Source organism: Convolutriloba macropyga, chromosome 3 (assembly GCF_964194025.1).
Source record: "Convolutriloba macropyga chromosome 3, txConMacr16.3, whole genome shotgun sequence".
NCBI lineage: Eukaryota > Metazoa > Xenacoelomorpha > Acoela > Convolutidae > Convolutriloba > Convolutriloba macropyga.
In genome coordinates this window covers 23,346,653-23,368,293 of record NC_134470.1, presented here as the reverse complement: position 1 = coordinate 23,368,293, position 21,641 = coordinate 23,346,653, and the positions used below count along the sequence as shown (strand labels likewise).

Sequence of the window (21,641 nt, the reverse complement as noted above, 5' to 3'; positions counted from 1 at the left end):
GAGAGCAGCTAACAGAGGCAGCAAAAACTTAAACAGATTCTTAATCAAACTATAACATATCAGCCTTCAATGAAAAAACGAATTTTTTTGGTCTGTCTTACTGTTTTTTGAGACTCCAGATCTACGAAGCAATTGCGGCTATTTTCTTGCAATCTGGCAGCTATGTTTATAACAGTCGTCTGGATCTTTTTAGTCCAATTTACTGTGCTACCAACTTTCGTCCGATCGTTTTACTTTGTCTTCGAAAACGGGATACACCTGTAAGCCGAAGGGCATTAAGCTCTTAGAGCGTTGACTAGTCTAAGTGTACGATTCACCGAAATGGTTTGATATTATCCAATATTATATGACATAAATTGATGTGGTGACAGGAATTTTTTAATTGCTCTTGAACAAAGTTCATAATAATTTTTTTAAACGTGTTGGTCTTTTTTATGCAAATTTTTTGCGTGTCAATTTTGCGCTTTTCTTCTAGAACATTCTTTGACTTCTCAAGTGGCTTTTTCACGCTTTCGTTCTTCATTTTTGAATGACCTCTATTGCTCTCGTTCTTGTTGCTAATATGAACTTGGTTACAGAGTAGCATAGTTAAGGGCCAGATAGCACAGTTGGTAGTGCATATTGTTATGAAGCGGGAGGTCAATGGTTTGAATTCCGGTGGGGTCAAATGTTTTTCCACCCGCCTGTCGTTCGAGAGCAATGCTTTCGACATTAGTCAGTTTATGTTTAATAGCCGCCCTCATCTTCTCAGCCGATTATAGCGCTCCTATTTTTTTTTTACTTCGTCGAACTTTTTTTTCGCTTTACCCATTTTGCCGCTTTTTCGACATTTTGCGTGAAATCTTTTTGACTTCTCTAGCCTAGTTTCACTCTTCTGTCATTGAGCTTAAAGTCGTTTTAAACAGCAGCTGCTCAATAAAGGAGTTAAAAATGAAGAGAATCAGTATAAAAAAATCAAAGTCAGAAATAGAAAAGGGATAAACCCATAAAGCCCATTTTTAGATGCCGGGTGCTTGAACTTTGTTCTCATATGTTTTAGTTACTATCTATAATGCTTATTGGTATTGATACTAGACCCTGTAGCCTCTCACTGAGAAACAGGAGTATGTTGAATTACGAATTGACATCAAAATAAATCGCACTTAAAAATGTTTTTATACAAAAATTTAATTTTTGTTGATTTTTTCTTTTCTTTCAATCCCAATAGAGTTATGGGAATCAACGGCGGCTATTTTCAGGCAATCTGCCGTATATATGTATTAATATCCGCACTCATCTTCTCAGCCGGCTATTATAATGCTCCTATTTCTTTTCGTCTAACTTTTTTTTCTCTTTACCCATTTTGCCGCTTTTTCGACATTTTGCGTGAAATGTTTGACTTCTCTAGGCTAGTTTCACTCCTGTCATTCTGCCCAAAGTCCTTTTAAACAGCAGCTGCTCAGCAAAGCAATTCAAAATGAAGAGAGTTAGTATTAAAAAATCAAAGTCAGACATAGAAACGGGATAAAGCCCATTTTTAGATGCCCGGTACTTGAACTTCGTTCTCATAAGTTTTAGTTACTATCTATATTATTTATGGGTATTGATACTAGACCCTGTAGCCTCTCACTGAAAGACAAGAGTATGTACAATTACGAAATGAAATCAAAATAATTCGCACTTAAAAAGGTTTTCATACAAAAATCAATTTGTTGATCTTTTCTTTTCTTTCAATCCCAATAGAGTTATGGGTATCAACGGCGGCTATTTTCCGGCAATCTGCTGGGTTTGTTTTTCTATTTACAGCTGTGCCTGTTGTTTTTTATCAAACGGTAGTCTTTTTTAATTATGGCTATCGGTATTGCAAGCTGTTTTGTCAAAAGTTCTTCCGGAGTTGCAACTTGTGAAAAAAATTTTATCACATTTCTAAATATAATTTTTGGCTCCTCACTTAGTTTTTCTGAGTTAATTTTTCGAAACTATTAGTGAATTATTCAATAGGTTCATTTGAGTGAGGGTGTGGCTAGGTTCTTAGTGATTGTCTGCTCCGAGCTGGTTCTGGAGTCTTCCGGCAGTTTTTTCAGAGATCTCTTCCCACATTTTTATGTTTTTTGAAATCAAATTGAAGTGACAATTTTGGTCACGCCGAAAAAGTAAGTGAAGCCAAAGAAGGAGTGGTTTTGAGGCGTGAAATTTTTTCGCTCTAATTTTAAAGTGGAGGGATAAAAAGGTGTTTGAACAAATTTTCGCTTTCTTGCTATTGGTTTTTTGTTCACATGCGGCATTTTGACTTCGATTTTCACTAATACCTGATTATTTTTAAATGGTTTTACCAGTCGATTCATAATTCACTCTGGATCCTTTTCTTTGTTTAGTCAATGAAAATTCTTTGAATTGCGTTGAGACTTGGCCTGAAACGATTTTTGTTTTGTCGTCTGATGCTTTTCCATTTTATATTTGTTCTAGAACATTCTTCTGCTTGAATTTTTCACGTTTGATTCCCTAATTGTTGCGTGACCTAAATTTCTTGCATTTAGAAATGATGTCTGTTGCTATAGCAAAGTTGATTGTAAGATAAGTGTTGACAGGGGCCTGATAGCTTATTGGGTAATGCTTCCAATTCTTACGACTGTTCGAACCTCTGCGTTGTCAAAACTTTTTGCACGCAAAAACGTTCGCAATGATGCACCCCTTTGAATTAAAGTATTTAGTTGGCCGCGATAACTTTTGTCATCAATATTAATGCCCGGTTGATTATTTGAAATATGTGCACTCTTTTGGATCTCTGTCCTATGTCGATGCGACATGGTTAAGAAAAAGTCAAGCAAGTAAGCATTGAAAAAATCAACGTTAGAAATCATCAAGAACTGTCGATCTAGCGAAAACTAGAAACTGATTTATTTTTTAATAGCCGCACAGCGATAGCTGGGGCTATTATTGGGTTTCTCTTGGTTTTTTTTTACAATTCAAAGAATTTGAATTGTTTTGGGGCGCTGTCTTTTTTTAAGATCTGTTCACACATTTTCATGATTTTTGAAGTCAAACTGGAGTAGTGATTTTGGTCACGCCGAAACAGGAAGCGGAGCGAAAAAGCGAGTGGTTTTGTGGCGTAAAATTTTTCGCTCTAAATTTAAAGTAGAGTGAGAAAACGGTGTTTGAACAAAAATTCGCTTTCTCGCTAGTGGTTTTTTGTTCTCATGCGGCAATTTCACTTTGATTTTTACTGTTTTTAAATTTTTTTTGGATCGGATTTTTTTTTCTAAATGGTTTTTCCAATCCATTCATAGTCCGCCGTTTTAGGTCTAGTTTTTTTTAGTCAATGAAAATTCTTTGAATTGTTCGTCAGGACTTGTCCTGCTATGTTTTTTTTATTTCGTCGTCATGATTTTTGTTACGACCATATGACGTCACAGCCACTTTTTGTTCATTCGTTCATGCAATTTCAACTGAATAGCATGTGTGACGTCATTTTTCGCTCTTAGTGGAGCGAGTTTTTTTGTTCATGCGCGTGATTAAATTTTTGGTCACACTTGACTTACCTCACTCTCAAAAATGACTTCCTCACTTTGAAATTGACTTTTATTTACTTTAATTCAAAGAGATAAGGTCAAATGGGTGTGTGTCACTCTAAATGAAGGTTATTTGAAATCAGCTAATAGAGGCAACAATAACTTATACAGATTTTCAATCGAAATATAACAGATCAGCCTTCAATGAAAAGACGATATTTTTTGGTCTGTCTTTTTTACTGTTATTTTTAGACTGCCGATCTACGAATCTATTGCGGCTATTTTCTGGCAATCTTCCAGCTATGTTAATAAACCATTGTACTGCATTATTAATTCAGGATTCAGATCAATCTCCAACGTTCCCTAAGGCAGCCAGTGTAACAACTTTTTTCCAACTCATTTCTGTACAAGTCGCAGCTATTCCGGCAGTCTGCCGGATCTGTTTCAGTGATACCGCACAAACAGAAAGTTAAGAGGGTGCGACCCTATAGGTTGTGGCCCTTGCTGAATTTTGCTGCCTAAAGGAACTTTTTGTTCATTGGGGCTCGTTACTTAATTATTTAATGGTGAATAATGTAAAGGGTTTGTTTAGATGTCAGATGTGGAACGAGAAAGCGTGAAGAACTTGTTCAGCACTTTCAACTCTGACTTTGAATTGGCTCACTCATTGCACAAGACCCTTTCTATCCCCAGCTCCAAAACATACGAGGACATACGCCAAGAAATACACACAATAGTTGAAGAGCCATACAAGAAATTTTATGACAAGTGCGAATTCGTTTTAATTGTTTTTAAACCAAGTATGTAGCAATTATTTAGGCCCTGCTAGTAGTCCTGTTAAAAGCAAAATTTTAGCTCGCCGATTTGACTTTGCAGTATTGCAGTAGTTTTCAAATGAAGAGATGCCAAAGTTAAAAAGGTGAAATTTTGAATGTGTTTAATTTGCACCTAATGTTGACAGAAATTGCTTTCACCTAATCGTTGTGGCCTGCTAAACAATTCCTATCACCATACGCCTCACAAATGTCAAATTGAGAAGTCAATTGAATTTTTCAATACTCAATTCAAATTATATACATGTGAGAAAATAATGAGCTCTCATGTTATTATTAGTTGCCACCGTCAGCCTCTCAACGGCTATTATTTGAAATCCAACGAGTTTGGAGACTTAATGTTTCGAAGAATTTTATCCTCATTCTCATACTTTGATGTTTTATCCTCATTCTCATACCTGAGTTTCTACAACTTGGATTGTTTTGGTGAAGTGTATTTTTTGTGACTTGCTCGCACATTTTTTTCTGATATTAATTTTTTATTTAGGCGCTGTCCTTTTTTACAATTCAAAGAATTTGAATTGTGTTGGGGCGCTGTCTTTTTTTTAAGATCAGTTCACACATTTTCATGATTTTTGAAGTCAAATTGGAGTAAGGATTTTGGTCACGCCGAAACGAAGTGGAGCGAAAAAGCGAGTGGTTTTGCGGCGTGAAATTTTTTCCTTCTAATTTTAACGTAGAGTGAGAAAATGGTGTTTGAACAAAAAATCGCTTTCTCGCTTCTGGTTTCTGTTCACATGCGTCAATTTCACTTTGATTTTTAATGTTTTTTCATTTTTTTGGATATGATTTTTTTGTAAATAGTTTCACCAATCTATTCGCAGTTCATTCTAGTCTTAGTTTTATGGTTTGAACCAAATTTCCACTTCTCGCTAGTGGTTTTTTGTTCACATACAGCATTTTGACATTGATTTTCTGTTTTTTTAAATTGCTCTCAAATGAAGTTTGTAGCAATTATATTAGTCCTGTCGGTATTTTTTATGCGATTTTTCGCTTGACCAATTTTTCGTCTGACGCATTTGACTTTTCGTCCTCAAAAACGGGATAAACAGGTAGCGCCCAGCGGGCATTAAGTGCTCTTAGAGCCTTTCAGCTTACAAGTCTTCAAGTATGCGATTCACAGAATCTGCTTTGGAGACTTATATATATAAGGGCGGTTCTTAGAGATTGAACCCCCCCCCCCCCCACTGTTGCCAATGAAAATTCTTTGAATTGTACGTCAGGACTTGTCCTGTATTTTTTTCGTTACCTTTCGATCACGTTTTTCGTTTAACAAGTCACGAATTTCACGTCTCACTTCTAACTTATCTCAGTCACTGTTTCAACTGAATAGATTTTAAGTAGGTCATTCATTGAATTACGCATGGAAGTGAATACGGTTAGGGTCAAAAGCGCAATCAAAAGAATTGGGTTAAACCGATGAAGACCGGTCGTTAAATCCTGGTGCATTAGTTTATCAAAGTTCATTAAAGCGATTGCTAGCTGGTATTTGTATTGAATTTTATAGCTGTCAATTTAGAAGCTGAATTGTGTATTGTTCTAGAATCTAAAGGAAACTGCACATCAAATGAGAACACTTTTTGACACTTAAAAAAGATTTCGTCAATTCCTATCTCTTCTTTTCTTTCTGTTTGATTCCTGATGTGCGTCAAGTGCCTTTCAATTTTATGCCTCGCTGGCGAACGTGTTGTCTTTTCATAGTGACGTCCACTTAGTATTTGTGCGATTCATTCGACGGTGCACCTGTGCTTTTTTAATAGCCGCCCTCATATTCTAAGCAGGCTTTTATAGCACCCCTATTTTTTTAATTCGAACTTTTTTCTTTTTACCCATTTTGCCCCTTTTTAATAGCCGCCCTCATCTTCTCAGCCGGCTATTATAGCGCTCCTATTTTTTTTTACTTCGTCGAATAAAAAAATGTTTCGCTTTACCTCATTTTGCCGCTTTTTCAACATTTTGCGTGAAATCTTTTTGACTTCTCTAGGCTATTTTCACTCTTCTGTCATTCTGCTCAAAGTCCTTTTAAACAGCAGCTGCTCGGCAAAGCAATTCAAAATGAACAGAGTCAGTATAAAAAATTGAAGTCAGAAATAGAAACGGGATAAAGCCCAATTTTAGATGCGCGCTATTTGAACGTCGTTCCTATAAGACTTACTTACCATCTCCTATGCTTATTGGTATTGATGGTAGCCCCTCTAGCCTCTCTCTATGAAACAGAAGTATGTTCAACTACGAAATGCCATCAAAATAAATCGGACATAAAAAATGTTTTTGTACAAAAATCTTTTTCAATTTCTATTCTTTCAATCCCAATCATGCTTATTGGAATCAACGGCGGCTATTTTCCGGCAATCTGCCGGGTATGTTTGAGTCCTCGCAAAAGAAGATTGAAGCAATTTTTGAGTCGCGTCTACTATATAAAGCAATTTTGCCGCATGTATGATTTTGACTCACCTGTTCGATTAACTTTTTCTACATTTTGCGTGAAATCTTTTTGACTTCTCTAGACCAGTTTCAGTCTTCTGTCATTCTGCTCAAATCAAAGCAATTCAAAATGAAGAGAGTCAGTATAAAGAAGTCAAAGTCAGAAATAGAAACGGGATAAACCCATAAAGCCCATTCTTAGATGCCCGGTACTTGAACTTTGTTAGCATAACTTTTAGTCAATATCTATAATGCTTATTGGTATTGATGCTAGACCCTGTAGCCTCTCAGTGAGAGACAGGTGTATGTTTAATTGCGAAATGACATCATAATAAATTGCGCTTAATTATGTTTTTATACAAAAATCAATTTTTGTTGATATTTTCTTTTCTTTCAATCCCAATAGAATTATGGGAATCAACGGCGGCTATTTTCTGGCAATCTGCCAGGTATGTTTTTAACTTGCTCTCATGGGAGTCAGCTGAAGTCAAGGAAGTCAATTGAGCTCGTTCTTTACTGTCGCAAGATTACTGTCAGAATTAACATCAGCTCAGAATTGAGGGGAAGAGTGATGAAGATATGGGATTAATTGCTTCACAATGGTGAGTTATTTAAAAAAGCTTTAGAGAAATTGACATCGCTCATTTTTTGAAGTTCTTTTTAATATCTTTGTGTCTTGTGATGTGTTCTGCTTTTTTGTATTATATCAGACGTTTCCCTAATTATATGTTTTATTAGTACACAAATGAGGCAGACTTTCGATTATTTTTGGTTAATTAGATGAGATTTAGTACGGTTTTGTTTGTGTCTTGTAGGATTTCCTAATCTTTTGCTCTTTAATTGCTCCCAAACGAAGTTTGAAGCAATTATAAATATGTTGGTCTTTTTTATGCAAAATTTTTTGCTTGACCATTTTGCGTTTGTGCTCATTTGTCTTCTTGATTTACTTTTTCACTCTTCAATTCTGCATTTTTGAGTGGTGTAAGTGCTCTCGTTCTAAAATAAAGATTTTGCTCAAAGTGATTGTGAGTGAAAGGAATTCAACCGCATTGTGGCTGAGTGGTTAAGGTGTCAGTCTGCCAACCAGGAAGTCAGTGTTCCCACCCCTTTGCGACACATTTTTGCGCCCATAAAAACCTTTCGAAGTTGCATACATCTAAATTAAATTGCCCCCTCCTGTCGTTCGATCGCAATTTACCCGACGTTTGTCGTTTTGTTTTCATTTCTCCTCAATATCTGTTGCTGAACTTTTGATTTAACAGGGTTAGGCTTCTCTGTGATCAAAATTTTGGAGAAAATATAGATTGTTTTGTGTCTACTGAGTAATCGGCTTTGATTTTATTTTTTGGTTCAGTTTTCCTCGACAATCTCCAAAGAACAACTTTTGAGAATATGTTAGGTGCCGTTATAACTGACAGCTCTTGGAAGCAGGCTTGTCTACCAAGAAACAAAACTGGCGTTGGAATTAGGCAAGAAGTTGACCAATTGAAAGAGGCGTACGTTAGTCAGACGCTTTAGTAGAACAAATAACTGGTGAGAAAATAACACAACCAAATCTTCAACGAAACATTGGAAGAACTGAACAATCTAGAAATTACGCAATATTTTAAACACGAGATTTAGGAGGCACTTGATTATGCTGATTTTTCCAACCTTTTTGTTTATCGGATTTCAAATAGACAAAAAATTTGTTGCTAGTTGCTCTCAGTATCGTTGGCTCATTCAGGTGCTTGGCTTTCCGCGCCCCTATTAGTCTGGGACTTCATCTTTAGCCAATTGAATTCAGAGCCGCATTCACGTATAAGGTTGGGGTTCCGTTTTATATTGAACGAAAATTCATGAACTGTCAAAACGGAACATTGAACAATCTGGGTGATCAATCATTAAGCTGTCATTGTAGATATAGCGGCAGGATAGATTTGGAGATAGAATGTTTACTGCTTGCTCGACTGCATACTTAGCACCTGTCTGCGAACAGAAAAATCCTGATTCCGATGTTACATTTTCTTGCCCAGCTTGCCAGTGGGTCAACCAGCTGCTTTATATGTAACCATAAATTCCACACAGCAGCCCAGTCTTTTTTCAGATGCGATGAGGTGTGTTTTTGCTGACAAATGCTGAAGAAAGAAAATATAATTAATATGCCCAAAAATTTTGTTGAATTGAGTATCCAGATTGAACCAATGGCGTTTGAATCTTTCGGGGGCTTCTGATTTGGTTTGAAAACCTTTGACGCGTATAGCCTTGCTTACTGATGACCAGAACTTTCAACCGGATGTTTTATCAATTGCCTACAATCGGTTATCTCAAGGAGTTTGAGTGATCTTAATGCGCAGTTCACACAAATTGATCGCTTTAAGTTCCCTGTTGTGAGACATGCGACGACACCCTAAGCTTCACAATGGTTAATTCAAAGTGTAGGCTGATCCAAATTTTTGTTGCCCAGTTATTGCTCTGCGAGAAATTGTTTGCCACCCAATGAGTGGGGAGCATACTCATTTTTTTTCAAATCGATTGTGTGGGCTCATGACGACGAAATTCTGAGGACCCGATTTTTTGGGTTCATGGGAGCAAAGAAAAGGCAAAAAATCAATTGCGTGGGCACCAAGGAAATATGTGGGTACAAACCTGATCGTAATTATATTTTCTGAAAATTAACAAAACCGTTTTTCGACCAAGAATTCTCTAACCAAGTTTTTTGTCAATTAGAAAATTATTATTTACAAAATTGGTGTATTGAGGTCCGGTTGGGTGAACTGCTCAGATACTTGTTTGTGTTTGACATGAGCCATAAGCTACTCATAGGGTTTTTGTTTTTTTTTCAGTTATAGTTTTTAATTCCTGTCAAGCAAAGCTCTTTCAATAATTTTGCTCGGCTTTTGTTGCAATTTGTGTACCACTATTTCTTATCTGACTGATAAATTAATTTTTGGCTCGAGGAGTGGGAAGTGAGAGTCGGATACATAAATTTTATCGCTTAGCTTAAGATAGTGACTATCAAACCAACCTGCGCCAGTCGTTTATTAAATAACACTCATTCTATTATTGCGACGCTGCCTATGCTTCCTTTCTTAATCGTTAGTTTTTATTACTCTTAGGCAAAATTTTTACAATAATATTAGTCACGTGGTCTTTGCATTTTTTTGCTCGACAAATTCTTTGTCTGGCCCTTGTAACTTTTCGTCCCCTTAGTTTTTTGTCTGGAGGGAATTCAATGGCTGAGCAGCTCTTAGAACCTTACGCCTTACTAGTTTCTAAGTATGCGATTCACCAAAACTTTTGAAGAGACCATATCGTGTTATGAAGGGCCAATCGGAGCCCTCCACATGGCAAATTGCGCCCGCTCTTCCAGCCTTCCAACATCCCAATCCTACCCCAACCCACGCCACAACCCATCGTTTGATACCCAGCCCACTCTGCTCACTCTAACCCAATGATAACATCCTAAACCCTAACATTCTAAACTTCAGCTGGAGTCATCGCTAAGATCAATGACTGCGGCTGCAGCCTTGTCTAGCTCGAGGACTTTGTGAGAGCGTCTCCAGGTGGTTTGACATTTTCCACCTTGTTCTTGAATCAACTGATCAATATTGGAGGCTGCTGATACAGACGATACAGCAAAACCCGGAGACTTTCTAAACAAAAGTTCATTATCAGTGAAAACTATAGTTGTTGGGAGCTTTTTAGTTGAGACGCATCTGAAATCACAAGGATCACTCAGCATACTAGGCATTTATTGATTAGCCAACGCTGCAACTCAAAGCTCTCATAAATCTACGGATAATATACGCATGCTGACGGGCAACAAGCAGACATAGAAAAGTCATTACATAAAGGAAAACATCAAAACTATTCCATGGAACAGGTAACAGCGCATCAACTTCAGAAACAAATACAGATTAATAAAAAGGCATCTTTGGTATCCCTAGAAAATGACAGGTAAAAACCAAAAACATTGTCTAAAGAGCTTTGAGAACAATTGAAATCTATGCTCGAAATGCTTTATTGTGGTCACGAGATACAAATACCTTTTATATTTCCGACTAAGTTTTTGTGATACAGCTTTCAAAGGAAAATCAAGTGTTTCTTAATTTGTCTATTGAAAACTCATAGGGCCCACAACTGTGGATATCTTAGTTCACTACTTCTGAGCCTTTTCAAAATTCTAAACGCATGACAGCCATTTTTTTCTGAATGCTCAAGGAACAGAACTTCTCATACAATGTTTTATCAGCCATTATTTCAACAAAGCGGTCGGCAGCAGTCCCTCTCCCATAGGTGTAAAAAGATAGGCAGGACCCTGAAGTCGGCAGAAAAATTTAAAATCAGGATTTCTGCTCCGGAATTTCTTTACGATACCTGCTGCATGTAGTCCACAAATTTCGTCGATAATCTTGGTGCTCCAAAATTTTCCAGCAAGCCAGTCAGTCTGTCCTGAAGCTCTATTTTCTGGACCAGTTTCCTCTAATTTACCTTTGAACAAGTAATTGACATTGCCCTATTGCTTGTGAGCGGCGGAACTATTAGCCGCCTCAAACACCGCAGCTGACGAAACAAAAAGTGGCCCAATTTTATTTGTTTTTTGCACGCTGATGCATATCTCACCAAGAATTTTGGCGGTAAACTGTCTTTTCTTTACTTCCGAATAGAAAGCGGAGAGCAAAAACAAGTTTTTGCAGATCTTTATTGCTATTCCTGTCTTACCCCGATAACATAAGGGACAAGAAGAATGGAGGACAAATAAAGATGTACTGTTTCTGCCGCTTCTGCTTAATTGTTTAGCGCTTCCAGACTTAGAACAGTGTTCTTGAGTTCAATCGGTAATGCACTATTGCTAAAACAATTATTCAGTTCTCTTATGCTGAGGTGTCATCTTTTAAAAAAGAAGTAGATCGTTTCCTACTTTTTAAAAAGCTGGAGCATGGGGTCTGCTGGTGACGTTTTTTTTCTGTACTGTTTTTTTTTTCTGTGAGATGTACTGTTTCTGCCGCTTTTGCTTAATTGTTTAGCGCTTCCAGACTTAGAACAGTGTTCATGAATTCAATCGGTAACGCACTATTGCTAAAACAATTATTCAGTTCTCTTATGCTGAGGTGTCATCTTATAAAAAAGGAGTAGATCGTTTCCTACTTTTTAAAAAGCTGGAGCATGGGGTCTGCTGGTGACGTTTTTTTGGCAATCAGCATTTCTCCCGTGCTTTGCTCGAGTTTTCTGACGTTTTCTAGTTGTTAAGTTATGACGGTGAGATTGCATAACCACTTTTTCAGCATGAGAATAGTGAGGAATTTCACCAAAGTGCTCACCTCGTTGAGTTGAGTACACAATTTACAACCAAAGTAACCGTGGATTTGTCAACTTGACAACTTTGGCTTTAGCCAGTAATTCAGCAACAAACAATATTCAAAGCTTGTCATTGTCTTCAATAATAAATGAAATTGTGTCCACAGCTACACGCTATTTTGCTAAATATTTAAAAATAACGTCAAAATCAGGATATCTTGTGCCGACAAAAAGGGAAACAAAAAAAACCTTTCTAGAAGCTTGGCCCTTATTTGGTGGAAAATCAGCAAAAACAAAAAGACGGCCTGACAGACAACGGTGGAGATTTGCACCCAAGTGCTCCATTTGTACCCAAATTGAATAATAATTTCATTAAACGGTTTGAGATATTCAGAGTCGGCATTACGATATCTTCATTAGATTATCTGTTTTCAGTGTAGTTCATTAAAACTTGTAACGACGTTTTGACAACGTTTAAGAAGTAAGGAGCGAAAATTGAGAAGGACGATCTCACCATTTGCGAGTGTTTGCGTTGTGTGCTGATACTTGAAACAGAGAATTCGAAATTGTGTTTTAACTATCCGAGAGGCTATTGACTGATTCGAAAAAAGCTTCTGATATCGCTTAAGAAGATCATTAAGTAGAGCATGTCAACCCTTTGTCCTTTGCAGCAAGGTTTGCATGCGTCACTTCACTTACTTCTGGCAATTTCCTGATCAAGACAAAGTTGAATGCGTTTTTCTAAACTTTTACTATCCGAGGATGTTTCACTTTTTTGGAATAGGCTTTCAAACAATTGAGTTACATTTTTGCAATCTGACAGGATTAGCCGATTGTTCTAACCCAGCTCCATCAGGAACAAAAAGCTGCCTGGTCAAGGTGAATATGCTTTGAAGTCGAACTATCACTAGTAAGTTCATCGTAAAATTTTATCATATCACCCAATAGATCCGCTTGCTTCTTAGAACGTCTATCTTCTTCGTCGTTTTGAAACGCTTACTGTTTCTTAATTTTCATCCTGAGAATCAGAATCTTGTTGTGAATCTCCACATTTCTACAGAAACCATCTTTATTGTCCCTTCCAAAGAAGTCATTGTTGAAGAATGTGGCAAGCTCTTCGACTTCAATTTCTCTCCCGGAGCCAAACACAATCACGTCAATTAAAACCAGCAGCCATTTAAAAGTCCTAATTCGTGCGACATGAATGAGTGGCCCATCGATCTTCACCGACAAGCAGTTTATCTCTTTGCGTCAGTGGCCAATTTGTCCAAAATATGCCCCTTAGGCTATTTTCGAAGTAATTCAACAGTGAAGTTGATTTCTCCAGGCATGTTTTCACCGGACCTGTGCATAAGCCGGAAACCATCAAAACTATCAGGTGCAATTTTAAAGCCCGCTTGGTATGCCTTTAAATTTAGATTTTTCAAATCTTCAAAGAGTTTCAGGAACTTCTGCTAGTTTTTCCTTAGCTCTTTAAGTTCTTCTTTAGCAAGTTAGTTAAATTATTTAGTTTTCTATAGCTGCTCATGAAATTAAACAGACACTTGGCCTTCAGGAAATTAAACCGACACTTGGCCTTCAGTTTAAGATAACATTTCGCAGTATTCCTTTTTTCACATTTTCCGAAGAGTTGAAATTAATATGGGTTACAAAAACAAAATATAAAACGGTGAGAAACACTAGGGTCTCAGACGGCAAAAAAACTTTTTTAAAACAATTGTCCCACAGCCATTTCGAAATAATCTTTCCTAATACATAAGTTATACTTAACGCAACCGCGTTTACCCAGCCGAAAAATCCGTGTGCTTTATTTGCTCGGTTTTGCTTTTTCACTGCGATATTGGTGGATAAGTGTCCAGTTTAAAAGAGTCATTGTTCAAAACTATAATTCGAAGTAGATTTTTTAAAAACAATAGAATTTTATCAAGTTTTCAAAATCTCTCATTAATAATGCGTGCAAAATTCAGGGAACAAAGCAACAAGAATTGTAATTTATCATCTACATTTTGAAGTTAAAAAAACATTGACTGCCGAACTTCTCGTGAATGAAGCAAACATAAAATTGATTTAAAATCCAAATCTTCCATTCAGGACTTAGGTTCTAATTAAGTTCAAAAGTACAAAGTCAAAATGAAAGAAGAAACATTTCTCAGACTGAGGCCAATTAAGGGTAATAGAGACTATCAACAAAATTTTTTCATTCTAGATGATATCTGGTTATTTATCATTATTTGAAAGCACTTCATTCTGTGAAACTGGCCTTTCGTTTGACCTTTGCTCTTCGTTTTAATTAACAGTTAACATTTTTTTCTCCAGTCCAGCTTGATTATCAGCGAATTTTATTTTATGCCTGAGGCCGATCGACGTGTGAGGGGATACTTATGGACTAGGACAAAACAATTGTAAAACAGGTTTAAAACAAGTTTAGTTTGGACTTCGTTCTTTTCCAATGTCATGCAAAAATGACTAAACAAAGAATTCAGCAGCCTCTTACAACTTGATCCTCTCAGAAGGTACCGCTTCTTTTCGTTTTTGCCCGCGTAGCCTCCATTCGCCTTGGCGAGTTCTGGCTGCATATCATGTCGTTAGTCAGCCCATCATTTCCAAAAAAAACTTTTCTGAGAGGTCTTTGGAATCTCTTGTTCTGGATTTTGAACTCATTTATGTTGTTTAGGACCGTCTCCAAGATTAAAAATTATTTCTCAAGCCTCAGGTATCCTTTTTTTCTGATCAATTTGGACCTCATGGTTATTTTTATTTGCTAGAAAATTAAAGACAGGTGTTCCAGATCAAATAAATTTCATATTAGATCTAAATTTTGCTGAATCCTCAGACGCCTCAAAATGTTCCTCCGCTTCTTGTCGGAGTTGTTCTTGACGGCATACGCAACAGCTGCAATTCGGGCCATCCGCTTTTGCATGTTCTGTAAAAGTGATGGAAACTGATTCACACTCTTGGCAAAAATCTGGAAGTTGTCTACTTTAAAAACAAAAAGCTAAACAATTTAAACTGAGGTTCCCTTTTTCAAAAGAATAGAACTGTAACCTTTTTTAGAGGAAAGAGAATAAACCGTCTGTTAGGAACACTTGTATTCAATATTAAAATTTAAACTCAGCTAGAAGCTACTAACGACGATGCAAAGCGGGAAACAGTTATCTAAATGCCTGAATTACCTGCTGAACTGCAGATTCTGGTGTTTGGTAATGAAGCATCAAGTTTGAAGAGATGAAGGCGGTATCATTTGAAAGGTTTTCTTCATTAGGCGGCTCCTGAACAATTACGCCATTGTTCTCCAGCGCCAGTTTCTATTCACTGGTTGAGACCCCTGTAAAAGCGACTGCGAAAACGGACTCGCAGGAATCTCCTGCAATGGAATTGTCTCCAGCGATGAAATTCCTGCGATGTAATTGTCTGCCAGAGAATATTTAAGGGATTCTGACTCAGGCTTTTCTTACTTTTTGACACAGGTGGACGTTCAAGAAATTCCAATTGCAGAACTCTAGAAATTATCAGTTCAGGTTTTGTCTTATAAGAAGCCACTTTCGCGGGACCGCTTTCAAGGTACTTCACTTAACAAGGTTGGCTGTTTAAAATTATTTTGAACGGATATTTGGGTCTCAAAGAAAGTTTTTCAAAGATAAGTGTTGTACCCAAAGGTCTTTTTTGTTCTCAATTGAAGCCAACACAATTTTCTTACCCTTAGTAATTACGAACTATTATCTCTAGGTTCATATGGCAAGCTTTGATTATTACAGTTTCTGCATCGGTCTCAAAATGAGGTTCCTTTTTAACTCTTCCTGCGCTTCGAACTCGCACTTCCTCTGTGACCTGACACTGGAAAATATGATTCCCTATAGCTCGATTGGCTTTGACGGCTCGCTTAATCTTTAACTGAATACTGGAAGGTTCAATTTCACACCAATAATTCTTGCAAACAGTAAACAAACTAAGTACGCAAGAAAAATCTGATTTCTTTTCAGTAAAGAAAAATATGAACGAAAATAAAATCTTTTTCGCTAGATCAGCTTTAAATGGTAACCATTATCAGTAGTCGCTGTTGAATATCAAAATGTTTTTACAACGGTAATAATCAATCTCACTCAAAGTGTACGAAAAATCGAAACGGAACTAATGTAAGCAATCTCAGGCGTTAAAAATTTAAGATTTCTGGCGTTATGGAAGTCTAGTCGCGACAACAAACAAAACGCTTTCAATTTGCATACTTACGAGCAGTCTGTACAAAATGTTCAAAAGACCGACAGAGCCAAGCCTAGAAACACAAAATTAAATGCATATACACTTAAGAATCAATCAACCCTTACTCGTAGAAGTTTTGGTATGCAGTGACCTCGAACAAGTATTTCGAAACTTGAGACGTTGACAATTTGAATTTAGCCATTACTTCAGCAACAAACAATATTCAAAGCTTATCATTGTTTTCGATTTCAAATGAAATTGTGTCCACAGCTGCACGTTCTTTTGCTAAGTATTTAAACATAACATCAAAATCAGGATATTCTGTACCTACAAAAAGGGAAACCAAAAAAAATTTCTAGAAGCTTGGCGATTTTTTGTTGGAAAATCAGCAAAAACAAAGACGGCCTTACAGACAACGGTTGAGATTTGCACCCAAGTGCTCCATTTGTACCCAAATTGAATAATAATTTGATTAAACGGTTTGAGATACTCAGAGTCGGCATAACAATATCTTCATTAGATTTTCTGTTTTCAGTGTAGTTCAACAAAACTTCTAACGATGTTTTGACAACGTTAGAAGTTTTGTTGGAGCGAAAATTGAGAAGGAGCGAAAATTGAGAAGGACGAGCTCACCATTTCCGAGTGTTTGCGTTGTGTGCTGATACTTGAAACAGAGAATTTGAAATTGTGTTTTAACCATCCGAGAGGCTATTGACTGATTAGAAATAGCTTCTGATATCGCTTAAGAAGATCCTTAGGTAGAGCATGTGAACCCTTGTGCTTCGGGAAATTGAAATTAGGGAAGCAGCGAGGTTTACATGCGTAACTTCACTTACTTCTGGCAATTTCTTGATCAAGACAAATTTTAAGGCTTATTTCTGAACTTTTACTATCCGAGGATGTTTCACTTACTTGGAATAATAGAATTTCAAACAATTGAGTTACATTTCTGAGATTGGTATCTTGCCATATATTTGTCTCGGCGAGGTTAGTATCCATTTGCAATCTAACGGGATTAGCCGATTGTTTTAACCCAGCTCCATCAGGAACAAAAAGCTGCGTGGTCAAGATGAATATGCTTTGAAGTCGAGCTATCACTATGAAGTTCATCGTAAAATTTTATCATATCACCCAGTCGGTCTGGTTTTTTCTTAGAATGTCGATCTTCTCCGTCGTTTTAAAAAGCTTACTGTTTCTGAATTGTCATCCTGAGAATCAGAATCTTGTTGTGAACCTCCAAATTTCTACAGAAACCATCTTTAATGTCCCATCCAAAGAATTCATTGTTATAGAATGTCGCAAGCTCTTCGACTTCAATTTCCCTCTCTGAGCCAAACACAATCACTTCAGTAAAACCCAACAGCCATTCAAAAGTCCCAATTCGCGGGACATGAATTAGTGGCCCATCGAGCTCCACCGACAACCAGTTTATCTCCTTGCTTCAGTGGCCAATTTGTCCAAAAGATGCCCCTAACGCTATTTTCGAAGCAATTCAACAGTAAAGTTGATTTCTCCTGTTTCACAGAGAACAGAGAAGGCATGTTTTCACCGGTCCTGGGCATAAGCCGGAAGCCATCAAAACTATCAGGCTCCATTTTTAATGCCCGCTTGGTTTGCCTTTGAATTTGTATGTTTCAAATCTTCAAAGAGTTTCCGGAACTTCCTGTAGTTTTTTCGTAGCTCGTTAAATTCAATTTGTTTATCTTTCTATAGCTGCTCTCGTGAAATTAGACAGACACGTGGCCTTCAGTTTAAGATAAAATTTCATAGTATTCCTTTTTTCACATTTTCAGAAGAGTTGAAATTAATTTTTTAATGAGGCAAAAAATCATCAGTTTCAAAAACATAATATATAACAGTGAGAAACACGAGTTTTTTAAAACAATTGTCCAACAGTCATTTTGAAATAATCTTTCCTATTACATAAGTCATACTTATTATAACTGCGTTTAACCAGCCGAAAAATCAGTGTGCTTTATTTGCTCGGTTTTGCTTTTTCACTGCGATATTGGTGGATAAGTGTCCTGGTTAAAAGAGTCACTGTTCAAAACTATACTTCAAAGTAGGTTTTTAGAAAACAGTAGAATTTGATCAGGTTTTTAAAATCTCTCATGAATCATGCGTACAAAGTTCAGAGAACAAGGCAACAAGAATTGTAATTTATCTTCTACATTTTGAAGTTAAAAAAACATTGACTGCCGAACTTCTCGTGAATGAAGCAAACATAAAATTGATTTACATTCTAAATCTTCCATTCACGACTTAGGTTCTAAATAAGTTAACAAGTACAAAGTCAAAATGAAAGAAGAAACATTTCTCAGACTGCGGCCAATTAAGGGTAATAGAGACTATCAACACAATTTTCTCATTCTAGATTATATCTGGTTATTTATCATTATTTGAAAGCACTTCATTCTGTGAAACTGGCCTTTCGTTTGACCTTTGCTCTTCGTTTAAGTTAACAGTTAACAACTTTTCTCTAGTCCAGCTTCTTTATCAGCGAATTTTGCTTTATCGTAGGCCGATTGACGTCTGAGGGGATACTGATATGGAAACTGATTCACACTCTTGGCAAAAATCTGGAAGTTGTCTACTTTAAAAACAAAAAGCTAAACAATTTAAACTGAGCTTTTCTTTTTCAAAAGAATAGAACTGTAACCTTTTTTAGAGGAAGGAGAATAAACCGTCTGTTAGGAACACTTGTATACAATTTTAAAATTTAAACTCAGCTAGAAGCTACTAACGACAATGCAACGCGGGAAACAATTATCTAAATGCCTAAATTACCTGCTGAACTGCAGCTTCTGGCGTTCGTGGTAATGAAGCATTCGGTTTGAAGAGATGAAGGGGTATCTCTTGAAAGGTTTTCTTCATTACGTGGCTCCTGAACAATTTCGCCATTGTTCTCCAGAGCCAGTTTCCATTCACTGGTTGAGGGCCCTGTGAGAGCGACTGCGAAAATGGACTCGCAGGAATCTCGTGCGATGTAATTGTCTGCCAGAGAATATTTAAGGGATTCTGACTCAGAATTTTCTTAATTTGTGTCACAAGTGCACGGTCAAGAAATTCTAATTGCAGACCTTTACAAATTATCAGTTCAGGTTTTGTTTTGTAAGATGTTACTTTCGCGGGACCGCTTCCAAGGTACTTCACTTCACAAGGTAGGCTGTTTAAAATTATTTTGAACGGGTCACCTATCTCAAAAAAGTTTTTCGACAGGTGTTGTACCCAAAGTTCTTTTTTCGTTCTCAACTGAAGCCAACACAATTTTCTTACCCTTAGTAATTAAGAACCTATTATCTCTAGGTTCATATGACAAGCTTTGATTGATCACAGTTTCTGGATCGGTCTCAAAATGAGGTTCCTCTTAAACTCTACCTGCGCTTCGAACTCCCACTTCTGTGACCTGACGCTGGAAAATATGATTCCTTATAGCTCGATTGGCTTTGACGGCTCGCTTAATTTATAACTGAAAACTTGAAGGTTCAATATCACACTAAACCTTCTTGCAAACAGTAAGCAAACTAAGTACGCAAGAAAAATCTTATTTCTTTTCAGTAAGGAACTATATTAACGAAAATCAAATCTTTTTCGCTAGATCAGCTGTAAATGGTAACCGTTATCAGTAGTCGCTGTTGACTATCAACATGTTTTTACAACGGTAATAATCAATCTCACTCCAAGTGTACGAAATATCGAAACGGAACTAATGTAAGCAATCTCAGGCGTTGAAAAAAAAAGATTTCTGGCGTTATTTAAGTCCAGACGCGACAACAAACAAAACTCTTTCAATTTGCATACTTACGAGCAGTCTGTACTAAATGTTAAAAAGACCGACAGAGGCAATCATAGAAACACAAAAACAAATGCATATACACTTTAGAATCAGTCAACTCTTACTCCTAGAAGTTTTAGTATGCAGTGACTTCGAACAGGTATTTCGAAACTTGAGACGTTTCTTACGCGGTTCTTGCATCTCAAGTTTTGCGTCACCACTCACTGTATTTAACCGCCTGTTCTATACGCTGCTTTGCATTCAGTCTTGCTTTATTGGCTGCTCTTTTAGCTAGTTTTCTATCATCAGAGAAAACTTGTTTTGGAATTTTCCGCTAAAATTCACCTGCAAAGAGGCAAAGCACTTGTAGGTTGATCAAATTATGTTGCAGATGTTTTCTCAGTCTTCATCAGAAACGGTAATTAGTAGTAACTTAGCTCTGAACAAAATTTGCGCGAAGGAATGCAAAAAACAAAAGAATAACTGAAAACATAAGTATGATTTACGGAAATAATCTGATTTACGAAAATAATCCAGTTTTTCTCCTTTGAGAAACGGTTTTGCTTGAGAACTTGCTCTTTCGTTTGCAAGAGCATCTCATACGCCACTTCATCATTACCAAAACAATTTGTGGAGAGCCAATGCATAAGCCCATTGCTGATACCCAGAGTAGATTAGATCCATATTTTTGACCAAAAAATGAAATTTGTTCTTGTTTCGTGCCTTTATAATTTTAGTCTTGACCTTTGCAATTTAGCAACCAATATTTAAATTAACTTAGAATTTTGAACCTCTAAGTTTCAGTAAGCTTAGTAACCTGAACAATGTGAATGCTCTCTGAAGGAAAATTATTTTCTACATGCTTTTGCGACTTGAATCTATCTTCCCCTCTCCTTCATTCATCGGTTTACAGTTTTGTAATAATTCTTTTGCTGAATTAGTCGCCTCAGCAAGCTGAATTTCAGACGACGATTTGACATCATATTCTTGCTTCTTTTCCACTAACATTCTGCTCATGTTGCCCACACCTTCTTTGACAACTAAATACGTCCTTAATTTTTCGTCCTTGAAAGTCACAGCTAGCTTTTCCGCCGTTTTTAGCAATTTTTCTGCTAAGACTTTTTCACCCACTTATCTGATTTAGCGTCAACAATGCAAATGTCATTTTCCGTGGACATGACAAGCCATTGAAACTTATTGCTTCTCGTTTCAACAAACTAAAATAAAAAAACGTTTAATCGTTATCTCTCACCCATGAAGCCTTCCTAACATTAAACAACAATTTTGAGACTAAAGCTTGATATAAAATAAGGATGTTGTTAACGCGAAGCTAATAAAGATTTGTTTAGAAGCGTAATTCACGGGTTTTAATGTCTATTAGGGCAGACCCAATGACCCACGCAACCAATGTGGGTTCCTAGAAAAGGCAATCATTGAAATAATGAAACTTCAATGACCTTATACTGTCTTGACCGCGCAGCAGGAAACGTTTCCGCTGAAAGACAAATTTAAGTAAAACATTAGACAGGAAAGACAATCGTTGAAAATACTGAACTTGTTTAGAAAGCAGGAACCCAAAGCGCAGAAAAACGAACAATTCTTGTGAAATTACGAACCTTGTTTGGCCGAAGCAGGTAATAAACG

At 36.9% G+C, this 21,641-nt stretch overlaps 2 protein-coding genes across 6 annotated transcripts in view; one reads left to right on the top strand and one right to left on the bottom strand.

Moving 5' to 3' along the window:
- The window catches only part of LOC142336082 (exocyst complex component 7-like), a 95,018-nt gene that overhangs the window by 60,254 nt on the left and 13,123 nt on the right, over window positions 1-21,641 (top strand). For both annotated transcript variants that reach the window (XM_075384600.1, XM_075384598.1), the window contains one exon: window positions 4,081-4,256. In XM_075384600.1, coding sequence (XP_075240715.1) covers window positions 4,081-4,256 — 176 coding nt within the window. The remainder of the gene's footprint in view (window positions 1-4,080; window positions 4,257-21,641) is intronic.
- Window positions 1-21,641, bottom strand: part of LOC142336083 (syntaxin-binding protein 1-like) — a 631,753-nt gene that overhangs the window by 598,756 nt on the left and 11,356 nt on the right. The window lies entirely within an intron of this gene.